Here is a 15,315-nt window from a genome sequence, read left to right as displayed (position 1 = left end):
TGATGTGGAAGTAGCTGCAGTGCTGGTCAGGTGATGTGGAAGTAGCAGCGGGTCACGTGATGTGGAAGTAGCTGCAGTGCTGATCAGGTGATGTGGAAGTAGCTGCAGTGCTGGTCAGGTGATGTGGAAGTAGCAGCGGGTCAGGTGATGTGGAAGTAGCTGCAGTGCTGGTCAGGTGATGTGGAAGTAGCTGCAGTGCTGGTCAGGTGATGTGGAAGTAGCTGCAGCGCTGGTCAGGTGATGTGGAAGTAGCAGCAGCGCTGGTCAGGTGATGTGGAAGTAGCAGCAGTGCTGGTCAGGTGATGTGGAAGTAGCTGCAGTGCTGGTCAGGTGATGTGGAAGTAGCTGCAGTGCTGGTCAGGTGATGTGGAAGTAGCTGCAGTGCTGGTCAGGTGATGTGGAAGTAACAGCGGCGCTGTGAATATCCTCAGTGGATATGCTGCAGGATTTTCAGCGGAGAACATTGCACAGCATTCCTGCGCCGTGTGAACGCAGCCTAAAGGATTAGTAAAACCGCATTTGGTTACAGTGTTGCTACCTCAGGGATTTCTCTAAAGCAGGGGTCCCCAACTCCAGTCCTCAGGGACCCCAACAGGTCATGTTTTCAGGATATCCTATGGTAAGAACACCTGTGGAATGTCTGAGGCGCTGACAATAATGACATCACCTGTGCAATACTGAGGAAATCCTGAAAACATGACCTGTTGGGGGTCCTTGAGGACTGGAGTTGGGGAACCCTGCTCTAAGCCATCCCTGTCCTGTGTGAGTTTACTGTGACGTCAGAAGTATGTGCCCCCATAACTCAGTGCTGTCCACCTCCTACAGGCGTTATCAGCCCCTCTTCCTGCCTCACCGCAGCCATGACAGATGGCAGAACTACCCGTTAGCTCTGCGGACAGCCGGACCTCGTGACGTCACGCCGCGACCTGAGGAAGGCTCCCGCCATAGAGGTCTACTAGGGGGGGCGGGGCCACAGCGGAGGTGGGCGGGGCTCCTGGCGCTCGGAGATGTCAGTGAGGACGGGGACACGCGGTCTGACCGCAGCAGTAATGACCGGGAATAACATGACTACCGAGCGGCAGCCCGACGAACAGGAGGAGGAAGAGGAAGGAGACGAGGAGGAAGCGGAGACGGCCGGAGGGAGCCGCTCTGCCCGCTGCACGGTGAGGGAATGAGGGGGAGGGAGCCGCTGTGCCCGGCGGCCTATGTATGCCGCTGCGGACTACATCTCCCAGCATGCACTGCCTGCGCGCTATTAATAGCGGCTGACCGGCGGACTGTCATGTCTGTGCCGCTTCTTCTGGAAAGTTCTCTAAAGTTTAGCCCCCAAAGTGTGAGCAGCTATTTCCTGTGTGACGCTGTGCTGGGGGCGAGGGGGAGGCTCTGGTGGGGCAGCAGGGGGATTCACTCCGAAAACCTATTTCATCCGATTTCCTATCCGTAAAAGGCCATACATACGGGCGAGCGCGGTCGGCCAGAGGAATACGGAGCAGTATGGCGCTTGCGGACATATACGAGTTTGGCTGCGATGCGTCTTGTCAGGAATACGTCTTGCGATGTGCGGCTTTTTTTCCAGTGCGTGCCGGATGTTTATAATCCTGTTAATCTAATAGTGGAAATAATGATAATTGTATCCGGTCAGGAATAACGGACGGTTCTGGGGCAGGATCACCCCACCATAGGGCGAGCTGCAGAAGGGTCACACGTGGAGATGGACCGTTAGTTGCAGCGAGTATGTCTTTGTATTCATTGGCGCGGTCAGACGTTTCATCTAAGTGGCGTGATCTGCGGCGGGTCCTCCGGTCGGGGGGTCCTCCGGTCGGGGGGTCCTCCATAGATGGGCCTGAAAATACCCCAAGAAAAAATACTTTTTCTTTCCTCCAAAAACCAGCCATCTGGGTGGAACGCGGGCGGACCCCGTTCTAGTCACTGGGGTCCGTCCAGCGCTGTCCGGAGCCGTTTGGATTTAGGGGATTCCCCTTTCTCAGATGTGGAACCCCGAGTGTAGCTGGGGAAGCCCCCTACCTGTGTGTGGCGCACCCTGGGGACCTTGCAAACATATCCCGCTACGGCGTTGTGCGATACGCTGACTGCGGGATATTCGGCCCCAGATATCCGCGCTGCTGGTACAGGCCTGAAAACGTCAGCATACAACGTTTGGCATCCGAAATCGGCGGTTGTCGGTTTGCAGTTCCAGTACGCTTCTGCCGAATATTCCGTCCCGCAGAAAAGGTCTTTTGACAGCGTTCGCACAGGCGTGTCTTCTGTCCGTGTGCTGACTGATATTTTCACAGAAGCGACGCGCTTTGTTTTTCTGAAATCGTAAGTTTGTAAGTGTGAAGCTGCGCCGGGTCTCTCGGCCTGATATGGCGCTTGCCCGTAGCCTGCCAGAAGGACGCGTGCCGATGGCGCATAGACCAGCTGATGTATTCACGGCGCTGATTATTGGGCCAATGAGCGTCCGGTAATCAGCCCGTGTGAAAGGACCATCGGTGACGTGGAAACAATCCCCTTGGGGTCTCTGCCTGGATCACCCCATTTAATACATCTAATCTGCTTGCGGACCGACCTGGACTGTATTTTTTTCTCCACTGACTTGCGGTCCGCTCCCGTTTACTGCCGCCGACCGTGAGGATGTGACGCCAGTGGCGATGTCGCCTTGAGGGAATGAGGGGTTGGAGCCGGCCTTTGTCACTAACCGGGTGCATGGGTCACAGCCGGATGCGCCTTGTATACCCGTGTTCGCGGAGACTGGTAGCATGCGCCAAGGGGCGGGGCTGGGCGTTGCTGGACTAGAGCCAGGGTAGAAGTAACCCAACAGAAGGTTGGTATGGAAATGATGGGTGCCGCTGTAGCAGGAGGGGAACAGAGAAAATTGCGCAGCTAATGGGGGTCTCTATCCGCCATAGTTGTGCTAAAATAGATAGGATTGGGCAACAATATCAGTTTCGGTAACCCCTCTAACTACAAGGCATTACAGTGAAATACACGTCGTCCTCGCCGGGCGCTACGCTTTATAATACATTTATTAGTGACCGGCAGAAGGGTTGGGCAGGAAAACGGCAAGATTTGCAGGGGACACAAAACTAGGAAAAGAACCTTAGGCCGCTCCCACAAAACGGTTGCTTGCTGCGTTTTCAGCGCAGTACTAAACGCTGTCAATCGCTATTATTGATTTCAATGGGGCTTCTCAGACAAGTGTTAAAACGTAGCGTTTTTCAAGCGCCGTCTGTTCTGTTTTCATGGTTTCTGCCTTTTAAACCCGATGCTTTGCCCATTGAAGCGAACAGGGTTACCGCGTTTTCAGCTGCGGTTTTTCAGTTCTGGCATTATCGGCTCGCTGGGCTGTGTTTATGACTGTGCTGTAAAACGCTTGATAACGCAGCTTTAAACGCGGCGTTAGAAATCCTAGCGTGTTCACAAGCACCTGTGTGAGCGGGGGCCTGGCCTGTGTGAGCGGGGGCCTGGCCTGTGTGAGCGGGGGCCTGGCCTGTGTGAGCGGGGGCCTGGCCTGTGTGAGCGGGGGCCTGGCCTGTGTGAGCGGGGGCCTGGCCTAAGAGGGGGTGCAAGGAGATTGCAGGAGGATCTGGATAAACTGGGGCACAAAACTGGCAAATGAGGTTTAACACTGATGAATGTAAGGTTCTGCACACGGACAGGGAAATGCATGTCGCCATTACATAGTAAATGGGAACCCACTGGGTGGCACTGACATGGCAAAGGCCTTGGGGATGTTAACTGTAAGCTTAAAGGGGTTTTCCATGGAAATACTATTGATGATAGATCATCAATAGTTGATCAGCTGGGGTCCGTTGCTCGGGATCCCGACCGATCAGCTGAGCGGGCACAAGCTGTCAGCGCCACAATAACATTCAGGACGTCGCGGAGGCCTCTGTGTAGTGGCTGGCGCTTGTAACTGCAGGCACAGCTCTCATTGAAATCAATGGGAGCCGTGCCAACAATTACAAGTGACAGCCAATAGAAGGAGGTTGGTGTGGAGGCTTCTGCTCCAACCTTCTGTGTATTTGGAGTGGAAGTCTATGCGCGGACAACCCCATGTAGTGCCGGCGCTTTTAACTACAGGCACGGCTTCTGCTCCAACCTCGGTGGTGTTGCAGCGCTGACAGCTTGTGCCCGCACAGCTGATCAGTTGGGATCCCGAGCGACAGACCGCAGCTGTTCAACTATTGATGACCTTTCCTGAGGTTAGGTCATCAATAGTATTTCAATGGAAAACCCCTTGAACTGGAGTAACCAGTGTCAGGCAGCTGCTGCCAAGGCATCACGAGGTGCATCAAAAGAGGTTCTAGAGACATTGTTCTTCTTTACAAGTCATGGGTCAGACCACACATGAAATATTGTGGACTGTTTTGGCACCGGTACTCAAGAAGGAGCTTGAGTGGACACAAAGGCGGGCAATTAAAGTAATAAACGGAATGGGCGAACTACAATACCCAGAGAGGTTATCAAAGTTGGTTATTTAGTTTAGAGAAAAGACATCTGAGGAGTGACCAAATAACTATAAATATATTAGGGGACAACAGAGATCTCCCCCATCTATGTATGCCCAGGACTGTGACTGTAACAAGGGGGCGCCCTCTAGGTCTAGAGCAGGGATGTCAAACTCATTTTCTCCGAGGGCCACATCAGCCTTATGGTTGTCTTCAAAGGGCCGATTCTAATTGTAAGACCGTTAAGTAAAAAACACCACAGTGGCCCGATTGGTAATAAGGTCCTCCATAGTGGCCAGTGACGCACACCATTCTGCACATACAGACGCACACCATTCTGCGCATACACACGCACACCATTCTGCACATATACGTCCAGACACACACACACATACCTGTGGTCTAGAGGAAAGAAGGTTTCTACACCGACCGAGAAGGAGGTTCTTTACTGAGGACGTGGTGATGGAGAACTCGATAAGAGTACAAGAGGGCCTGGGACGCCTTTCTTTTGCGTTACCATACTATGTTAGAATCACTGATTACTTCAGATGGGTCGGTGATCGGGGATTATTCTGGCTGCCAGATTGGAGTCAGGAGGAAAGTTTTTCCTTTAAATGGGGAAGATTGTCTTCTACCTCATTGGGGTTTTTTGCCTTCCTCTGGACCGACATCAGGGGTTAAGGGGCTGAACTGTATGGACACGTCTTTTTCCGGCCTTACATACCATGTTACACGGTCACGGTAATGAGTGCTGCATCTATCTGAAAAGCCCTTTAAGAGGGCCCAGTAGTACATTTCTGAGCCTCCAGGCTTCGGGAATTTGTCCAGCTTTGGTATAAAGATCTGCAATAAGACTTGCTTCTGTCCATGGTGGTCAGGAAGGGGTTATGAGATGACTTCACGGCTGACCTAGGAAGGAGCTTGGCCTTGTGCAGCTAGTGAAGTTCTGGAAGGTGCCGTCCATACAAGTCTGACATGATAGACGAATCTTGGCATCCTCCATGACTTCTACTGGAGAATATCTCTGTAGATACCCCACCTAATGGATCCTGTAGAGCCGCGCACAGTGGCCATGCGGCCCCCCACTAGACGGCAGTACGGGCTTGCTGCATACATCTGAGCCCTAATGCTTTGGCCTAGTTAATAACCCATAGAAGTGTTTCTTCCAAGGATTAGTATGACAGATGGCACAGGACAATAGAAAGTATGCTTCAGAGTTCAGGGCGCTCATGAGAGGCTCTGCCCTACTCTTATGTTAGGGATATCGGCCACATAGTCTGTCTGGTAGTAAAAGTTTATTGCAAGTGGATATGCTTGGCCTCCTATCCAATCAATGGGCCACCATGTAATCCCTGGTTAGTGGGGGCTGCTCGTAGAGAGGGGGTTCCTGATTGGGGGTCTCTGTACAATATCCAGTTGTACTAATGTAGAGACTGTTCACACATTCATGTACATAAAGAGTCCGTCACATCCCAAAGCTATTGTGGGGGGCCGGCGGCTGCAGACTCAGAAATGAATCACAACTTGGCTGTCCAATGTTTAGGATGATGGTGCGCGGCTCATATCTACAAGGTCAACCCTGCGGTAGGTTCTCCATGTTCTTAAAGGACACCCCTCGCCTACTTGTAGCCCTACAAGGTAAGCCTATGGACTGAGAGGAGGCGACCCGCGGAGTCGGAGATGGAAGGGTTCCTTTGTAGATGAGCCTGCCATTGTGTGAACGTGTGAGTGACGTCACATGGGCTCATTCGCTCTCGTGCAGCCTCATTAGCTCATTCAAACGAGAATCGTTCAGTCATTCACATTCCTGTATAAGTGAATGAAGGGGAATGAACAAATGTGTAAACCGAACGCTAAGCGAATGAGCCAACAATGGTATTTATGCCTGAATAAAATGACGAATGAGAAGTGACCGATTAGTGTCCAGTCGTTGGCTCACGTGTAGACCGAACGATTAGCGTTCACTTTTGCTCATTGGAACGATTTTTTTTGACTGATGATCTTTCCGTCTAGCAGAACCTTTAATGTTATACTTGCCTCCCCGTCGTTCCCCCGGTGTCGGCGCTGGAAGCCCCTGTTGCAGTGCATTGAGCGACGCTCCTCCGTAATCCACACGCTCAAATTTTATAATAGGCGGCCTACTTGGCAGCACTACTTAATGCATTCAGCAGCGGCTTCCAGCGCTAACGACGGGGGAGTTGAGTATACCGCTTCCATCTTCGGACTCAGTGGGTCATTTACTCTCAGCCCAGAAGCTTATCTTGTAGGTGACAGTCTCTTTTTAGTGTTGAAAGTTTGTGGCCCTGTACCTGCACTCACTGTCTCTGTCCCTATGACAACACTTCTAACCTGTGCAGTGTTGTCATAGGGAGACTGTAGGGATCCTCACTGCTGCCCCCCTGAGCTCAGACCACTGGTTCTCTCTGCTTAAGCGTCTCCCCTTGTCTTCTGGTTTCCTGCTTCCCTTGGTTTGTCCGTGTGCTTCTTCCTCCGTGGGTCGCCCCAGTCGGTACGGTCACACAATGGAAGTGCTGCACAGTTTTTGCAGCCTTTAGGGCATGTTTACATGTAATTAAAGTGTCAGATCCTTCCAGCGCAGACACTATAATGGACGCCAGAAATACAGCGCTGAACATCAGTATTCTGCCGAGGATTTGCATGCAAAAACATAGTCAGCGCCTTATGAACTATGGCATGGATTTCGGCTTAGAATCCGCAACAAAACCCACGCCAAGGGGCACTAATTTTGAAATCTGCGTGGCAGAAAAAAAAACAATTACTCCTGGCATGGTTTCCGTGAGGAATCTGCGTTGGACAGCAGCGTGCAGCTACGCCCGATGGACTTGGGTAAATACACGTGGATCCGCATGGAAATCCACAACAGAACCTCAAGGCCGAGTCTGGGAGTTCTGCTGGGGACTAAAGGGTTTTCCAGGACTAGAATATTGCTGACTAATCCTCGGGATAGGTCATCAGATAGGTGGGCGTCCGCTGCCAGGGACCCTGCTGATCAGCTGTTAGTGACCTCTTCACTGCATACTAGGCACAGTGCCATACATATCAGGGCGCCTGTGCCTACTAAAGCAGCTCCATGCCATTCATCTGAAGGGCCATGTGATGAATGAATGTAACGTCATTGGCCTGAGAATATGTGGCCATGTTCACCCGAGCAGCGTGGCCTCTTCAAACAGCTAATTGGCAGGGTTACCTATCCTGAGGAGAAGTCATTAACCCTTTCCAATCCAATTCCCTGGTAATTTCACACAAAAAAAATGTGGATTGTTATCTGGTTCCGCTCCAAAATCTGCTACATGTGAACACGGCCTAAAAGGTGGTTGAGCACTTCATAAATACCATATATACTCGAGTATAAGCCTAGTTTTTCAGCATCTTTTTTTATGCTGAAAAAAGCCCCTCTCGGCTTATATTCGAGTGAGGTAAAAAAAAAACAAAAAAAAAAACCTGCAATACTCGCCTGCGTCTGTGTCCCCTGCGTGATGGTCGCCTCCACTGTGCGGCAAGCTGCTTGAGAATTTTCCCTGCTCGGCTTTGAATTCCCCCGCCATCAGCACTCTGTGTAGGTAAGCGCTGTGATTAGATCGAGCACCAGCCAATCACAGCTGGTGCTCCATCATTCACAGCCATTCAGTGGATGACACCACTGAATGGCTGTGATTGGTTTATCGAGCTCCGGCTGTGATTGGCTTGCGCTCGATCCAATCACAGCACTTACCTACACAGTGCTGATGGCGGGGGAATTCAAAGCGGAGCAGGGAGATGACAGCGGGGAGAATTCTCAAGCAGCTTGCCGCACCGCCGGGATGCCATAGCGCCGAGGACACAGACGCCGACTGGGAGGAGAGTATTGCAGTTTTTCTTTACCTAGTATATACTCGCGTCAATAAGTTTTACCAGTTTTTTATGGTTAAACCTATTGACTCGGCTTATACTCAGGTCGGCTAATACTCGAGTGTATACGGTATATATCCTTAAGGCTTCTTTCACACAGGCAACAGCGATATCGCTGCGAAAAAAACACAGCAATATCGCATCTGTGTCCTGTGCGATATCGCAGCATTTTCTCACGGCAATATCGTGATTTTGTGTTGCTACAAAGTCGTGCACTTTTTTGTATGAGTTTTTTTTTGGGGGGGGGGGGGGGTGAGGGGGGTCTTGAAATATAAGCCCTACCCCGAAAATAAGCCCTGTCTACCTTTTAAAAACTTTAAAAAAAAAGCTTCACTTATTAGGTGCTGTCCGCTCTGGCGCACTTCTTCTCCGCAGCTCTGGAACACTTGCTTGTAGTTTTCAGGCAACACTTCCTGGTCAGAGGTTCTCTGATTGGCTGAGCTGCGACGCTCGAGAGCCACTCGCAGCCAACGTATTGAATGCCTGTGATTTGTTCATTGAGTGCTGCAGTGATTGGCTGAGCTGCGACGCTCGAGAGCCAATCAGAGTCAGCACTGCCTGGTGGTGGGGTTTTTGAACCTCTGACCAGGATGCACTGGCTGAAGACTATAGAAAAGTGTGGTGGAGCTGTAGAGGAGAGAGCGGACAGGGCCTCTTAGGTGATCTTATCTATTTTTTTTTTTTTTTTTTTTAATACAGCCAGGGGTTATTTTAGGGTAAAAGATACGACTTCCTACTGTAAAAGTTGCATCGCACGAAAACCATGAAAGCATGGGCTTCACATAGATGCGATTTGTAGCACTGTCACATCGTGAGAAAATCTCGCGACTTTGTCGCCCGTGTGATAGCGCCCTAAAGGGCCTAAACTGTTGGTTGTGGCACATAACTGTAACGGTCCCACTTTACCCCGCTGCTCAGTAGAAAGTCCCTGGCTATGTAACACTGCAGAACTACCATCTCTGTATCAGAAGGACCCAACACGGTGGTGGTCACACGATCTTCCCATGTGACGGGTTTCTCGCGTATCCCTGGAGGCGTCCTCTCCTGCGCAGGTGCTATAACCGAAGATGTCGAGTGCATGCGCAGCCACGGGAGCTCCTGCGTCTGTACGTCGGCACGATCCAGTTAATGTCTGTTCAGGTGCAGCTCCTGCGCAGACAGCGACCAGAAAACGGACACAAATCTCTGTGCTATAGTCAGTGACAAGCAGTTTAGGGCCTTTAAGGCATACTCTGTTTTTAAAGAGTATGTTGTACGGTAGACCCGCTCTTCGCACGCTGTTCTCTGGTCCACCTGGCGAGCTGCTAGAAGAGACAAGCCAATAGCGGTAAGATGAATAGGCAGAGTGTGAGTTTAGGGTTGAGCAAATGTCTGATTTTAAGTTTTGCGCTTTAAGTGTGTGTGCGCTGGTGACCGGCATCGACTTTGTGGTTAATAAGGTTATAAAGCTGGGCTCGGGGGGTGTAGGAGAAGGTGGGAGGTCTTCAGTCTTGTTGAGCCTCATTTATAGCCTTGAAAGGGATTGGCACTGGTGTCGAGGCTGGACAGCACACTGGAACCAATGGCAGAAAGTTACTTTTATTCATTGAACTTCTAAGAAAACCATTTTTAATGGAGTTATGGAGGTCCATGGTCCGCCATTCTCCACTGCCAGAATACCGCTGATGTGAACGCTATATACGCTTATATACCTGAAAAGCTTTGCTGCCATTACAGATTTATTCATCAAAGGCGTTCTCCCAAAAGATGAAGTTCTTATCTATCCACAGGATATGACGTAACTATTTTATCAGGGGGGATCCAAGTGATCATGAGCATGGGGGTCCCAAAAGTCCTCTGAATGAATGTAGTCAGCATATGCATTGCCATTGTATTAATTTGGCGCTGCCAAAGATGGCCACATTCAAGCACGCTGTTGTGCACATACATGACCATCTTTTTACTCTAAATCCCACCCCTAGAAGAAGTTGTCGTTTTGCTGCAAAACTCGGCATGCAGTTACATCTCAGGTTGATATGTTAATGATGAGATTGGTGTGATTAGATGAACAGTCTTGCCACCTGAGGTCCTAAAAGTGGCTCCACCCTTGGCCTATAAAAAGGCTCTCGGAGGCTCCTTGGGTGTAGTGACCTCTTATTTTATTTTTTGCTTGTGTAGAACTTATTGACCACAAGATGTGACTCTATGACGCAATTAAAGAGAGTTTTTGCTCAGTTGAGGGGTTAGGGATGGGGGGGGGGGGGGGGGGGTGCATTATTGTAATGCAAGAAGCTGGATGGCCGTATTGATGAATTGCCACCACCTTGGCCGTTCTGACCAGACTGTTAGAAGGTGATGGGAGCAGTGGTTGCATGCATCCTTCTTGACAGACCACCAGTAGAGATCGACGTCCAACAAGCATGAGCAGCTCCAACTCTAACATTGTCTGTCATACCTACCATGGTTTCACCCCTGTGTCCATCAAAACCATTTCCAGATGCTTAGCTGAAGAGCATTTGTTCTCACCAGGCCCATTAAGCATACGGTCTTTGACACCCACCGTGAACACTGAAACTGGACTGCTACAAAGTGGAACTGTATTGTCCTCAGCAACTAATCCAGCGTCAGTTTGGACACTGAAAAGGTGTTCATGTTTGAAATCTTGGGGGGGAGAGCCCCAATCCTGCCTTTTCTGTAGAGTGGCACACTGCCCCCACTGCTGGTGTGATGGTGTGGGGGTCACCACAGACGTCAGCCGGTCACCCCTAGTAGTGGTATGAGGGACAATGCTCAGCGATATGTTCAGGACATCCTGCATCCACAAATGTTGTCTCTCATGGCGGCTTCCAAGAGGCATTTTCATGCAGGATAATGCTCAGCCATACAACAGGGTACTAGAGCCTCCATGCCCGCCCATATCACAACTTGTATCTAAGCTAGAGGCGGTACAACAGGGTACTAGAGCCTCCATGGCCACCCGTATCACAACTTGTATCCAAGCTAGAGACGGCACAACAGGGTACTAGAGCCTCCATGCCCGCCCGTATCACATCTTGTATCCAAGCTAGAGACGGCACAACAGGGTACTAGAGCCTCCATGCCCACCCGTATCACAACTTGTATCCAAGCTAGAGGCGGTACAACAGGGTACTAGAGCCTCCATGCCCGCCCGTATCACATCTTGTATCCAAGCTAGAGACGGCACAACAGGGTACTAGAGCCTCCATGCCCGCCCATATCACATCTTGTATCCAAGCTAGAGACGGCACAACAGGGTACTAGAGCCTCCATGCCCGCCCGTATCACATCTCATATCCAAGCTAGAGACGGTACAACAGGATACTAGAGCCTCCATGCCCACCCATATCACATCTTGTATCTAAGCTAGAGGCGGTACAACAGGGTACTAGAGCCTCCATGGCTGCCCGTATCACATCTTGTATCCAAGCTAGAGGCGGTACAACAGGGTACTAGAGCCTCCATGCCCACCCATATCACATCTTGTATCCAAGCTAGAGGCGGTACAACAGGGCACTAGAGCCTCCATGGCTGCCTGTATCACATCTTGTATCTAAGCTAGAGGTGGCACAACAGGGTACTAGAGCCTCCATGGCTGCCCGTATCACATCTTGTATCCAAGCTAGAGGTGGTACAACAGGGTACTAGAGCCTCCATGCCCGCCCGCATCACATCTCCTATCCAAGCTAGAGGCGGTACAACAGGGTACTAGAGCTTCCATGCCCGCCTGTATCACATCTTGTATCCAAGCTAGAGGTGGTACAACAGGGTACTAGAGCTTCCATGCCCGCCTGTATCACATCTTGTATCCAAGCTAGAGGCGGCACAACAGGGTACTAGAGCCTTCATGCCCCCCGTATCACATCTTGTATCCAAGCTAGAGGCGGCACAACAGGGTACTAGAGCCTTCATGCCTGCCCGTATCACATCTTGTATCCAAGCTAGAGGCGGTACAACAGGGTACTGGAGCCTCCATGGCTGCCCGTATTACATCTTGTATCCAAGCTAGAGGTGGTACAGCAGGGTACTAGAGCCCCCGTCAAAGTGTCAGTTTTCCACCATAAATTCTCCTTTTGCTCTGGTATTGTAATCACTTGCTTATATGAACGTTACAATTTCACAGAGAAAGTTTAATTCCATTCTGACTACTCCTTCTAGGGTAGCGAATTTTTTTTGACCATGAACGTATTTAGGAACCTCCGGGGACCCCCATTATCAAGGGATCCCAGTGATTAAACCTCCACCAATCGGATCGTGGTCCCCTATTCTGTGGCACGAGATAACTTCATTTCATGAGACGATCCATTTAAGGGCCACACATATTGCAGGTAAACAGTTTGCTCACAAAACCAGGGGGCCCTTACCAAACAATTGATCTTCAGGCGCAATGTGTGAACACAGCCTGAGAAAGGGAAACTCCTTGTATCCACGCAATATCCGTAGTAAGTTTGAGAGGAGAAACATTTGGATTTATCATATTAAAGACTGCATGTCTTAGGGACTTGTCAAAAGTCTTGATCGGTGGGCTCCGAGCGCTCAGACCCCCACTGATTGTTGAAATGAAGGGTCTTTAGCACTCGGCAGATGAAGACGGGCTTGGAGAAGTCTATAGTTGATATCTATAGACTTCTATGAGCCTGTGTTAGTCTGCTGCAGACAGCTGAAGAGTAACAAACAGCCAGGCACAGCACTGCCACCCCTTCACTTCGGTAATCAGTGGGGTTCTCGGCACCTGGACCCCAGCATGGCTGACTTTAGCTACATACGACCCTTGCGCTTGCACAGAACGCCAGCCAGCTTGTAAAGGAGGTTTGGGTGGTGAGGGGGGGCACCATGCTGATGTAGATTAGGGGCCATTGTCCCCCTTAGTTCTACCTGGGGAGCTGATCACCTTGTTACTCTACATGAATCCTCTTCCTCCTGGCTCTGTCTCCTCACCCCCTGATCCTTGAAGGTGCTGCCGCCAGCCCGTTGGCACCCTTGCAACTCAATTTCTTAGTTATGCTATTGTATTTGCCACAGGAGGTGGTGATTTCTCCTTCAATTGAAGCCTTTACAAAGGCTGGACAAACATCTGTCTCGGATGATTTAGTGTTCCTGCACTGAGCAGGGGGTTGGATTCCATGACCCTGGAGGTCCCTTCCAACTCTACCATTCTGTGATTAAGGCCTCATGCCCACGGCCGTGACTGACTCCACCAGCGGAATATTGCAGCGTAGTTTGTCACGGCGCCCCCCAAAGACCCCATACTCGCCTCTCCGCCGTGCGCATCCCGCCTGCCGAGCCGGCGCACATGCACAGTATAGCGCGTGACGTGCCAGCAGTGCGGGATGCCATGGTGGGCGGTAACACGTAATCACGCAATACTTCCCCTGTGCTCACAGCGGAAGTATAGCCCGACGGCCGGCTTCCATTGACTGCAATGGAAGCTGGCTGCACATTTTGCCGTACCAATTAGAGCATGCTGCGGTTTATTTCACGCTGCGGAATTCTGCGGTCGAATTCCGTAACATGAACATTGAGCTATTAGGTTCAATAGAAACACGGCAGAAATCCGGCCGTAGGCATTATTAGCCTTTAGGTTATGAGCTGTATTTATATTGTTTAGTTCTGGTATTGTATTTGTGCACAATTGGAAGACAAGCTCACTGCCTATTATTGTAATGGATCATTTTTTAAATTTTTGATGCCCCTTCCCCTCTGTCATAAGAGGTCCGATTCAGCCTAGGGCCAGCACTGAGCCCAGCTGATTTTAAACTTTTTTTTGGATGATCCAAATTTTGGTGTGTTTTTCATGACCTGTCAAAAGTTTTATAATCGTTCCGTTAGAGTAGTTTCACACCTGCGTCGGGGGTTCCACTTTCCTGTTCCATTCAGAGAGCAGAAAAGAGGAATTCCCATGGACAAACAGCTCAGGATGGAACCAAAGAGCCGTTCGGAACCCTTTGACTATAATGCAGTCCGTCCGCTTTCCGCTCAGCGGCCTGGCTTTTAGCTTGAATCTAAAGTGCTGCGCTTTTTCTTTGGGTATTTTGTGCCGGATCTGCGTCGGAGGTTCCAACGTAGATGTGGGACCACCCTTACTCTTTAAATAAAACTACTATTCAAAAAAATTTTTTTTCATTTTTTTCCCAAATGACCTCTGCTGGCAGTTTTTATTGACGGAGTATGTAGTGCAATCGGCAGCCGGATGAGGCCGTATAACCGTGTATTGCACATCGCGATGGGGCGCTTCGGCTTGTTGTCAGCAGGATGTTTTAGATTTTACATTCGGGTTCATCAGATTTTTCCGGTTCACGGGGTTTGTAATTGGATTGTTTGTTTCGTTCCCGTATTGTACAATGGCGCAATCCTTCCAGGCCGGGGAAATGAATGAGTGGCTGCCCATCCAGAGGAAGATGCATGAGCTCTGCCCAATATCACTGCTGCCGCCTCGGTGATGAGAGGCCGGCACCTTATTGTGAAGCAGGAATGACAAACACAAATGGCATGTGTAACCGACCCTAAAATAGCTCACCGGGCTCCCTTCCATCCCCTCGCCTCCTTATATGTCCCCGCGCACATAACGACCCGGGACGGTTCTGGCCGCTGACATCCAGGTCCTGTCTACCAGGGGTGCGGAGTTGTGCCGTCACCAGTGCAGATCCAGTCCTCAGCAGGGAATGTGTGACCGTCTGTCTATAATTATCAGGACTGAACGAACGTTACCTGCATCTATTCTTCCCGCGGCCGCGCTCACACCAGACGGATTTCATCGCATATTACGCGCAAAATGTACGTGGTGAACAGCGTCAATGAAAGGACGCTGATTATTATATTGGATCATTCACACTTGTGTATATTTCTTGCGTAAAAAAGAACGCAGCGTGTTCTATTTTATAACGTACTACTCGCGTAAAGCCCCACTGCTTTCTATGGCCGCTTTTTGTACGGCGGTTTTTACACGTTGCAAGAAACG

The 15,315-nt window shown here is 50.3% G+C and overlaps 1 protein-coding gene across 3 annotated transcripts in view; it reads left to right on the top strand.

Moving 5' to 3' along the window:
- Nucleotides 1–987: 987 nt before the first annotated feature.
- Nucleotides 988–15,315, top strand: part of USP28 (ubiquitin specific peptidase 28) — a 76,944-nt gene continuing 62,616 nt past the window's right edge. For all 3 annotated transcript variants that reach the window (XM_066606919.1, XM_066606920.1, XM_066606918.1), the window contains exon 1: nucleotides 988–1,163. In XM_066606919.1, coding sequence (XP_066463016.1) covers nucleotides 1,008–1,163 — 156 coding nt within the window. In that variant the 5' untranslated portion in view covers nucleotides 988–1,007. The remainder of the gene's footprint in view (nucleotides 1,164–15,315) is intronic.

Source organism: Eleutherodactylus coqui, chromosome 6, assembly GCF_035609145.1.
Source record: "Eleutherodactylus coqui strain aEleCoq1 chromosome 6, aEleCoq1.hap1, whole genome shotgun sequence".
Classification (NCBI taxonomy): domain Eukaryota; kingdom Metazoa; phylum Chordata; class Amphibia; order Anura; family Eleutherodactylidae; genus Eleutherodactylus; species Eleutherodactylus coqui.
The sequence above is the reverse complement of the archived record's forward strand: the minus strand, read 5'-3'. Positions and strand labels throughout refer to the sequence as shown.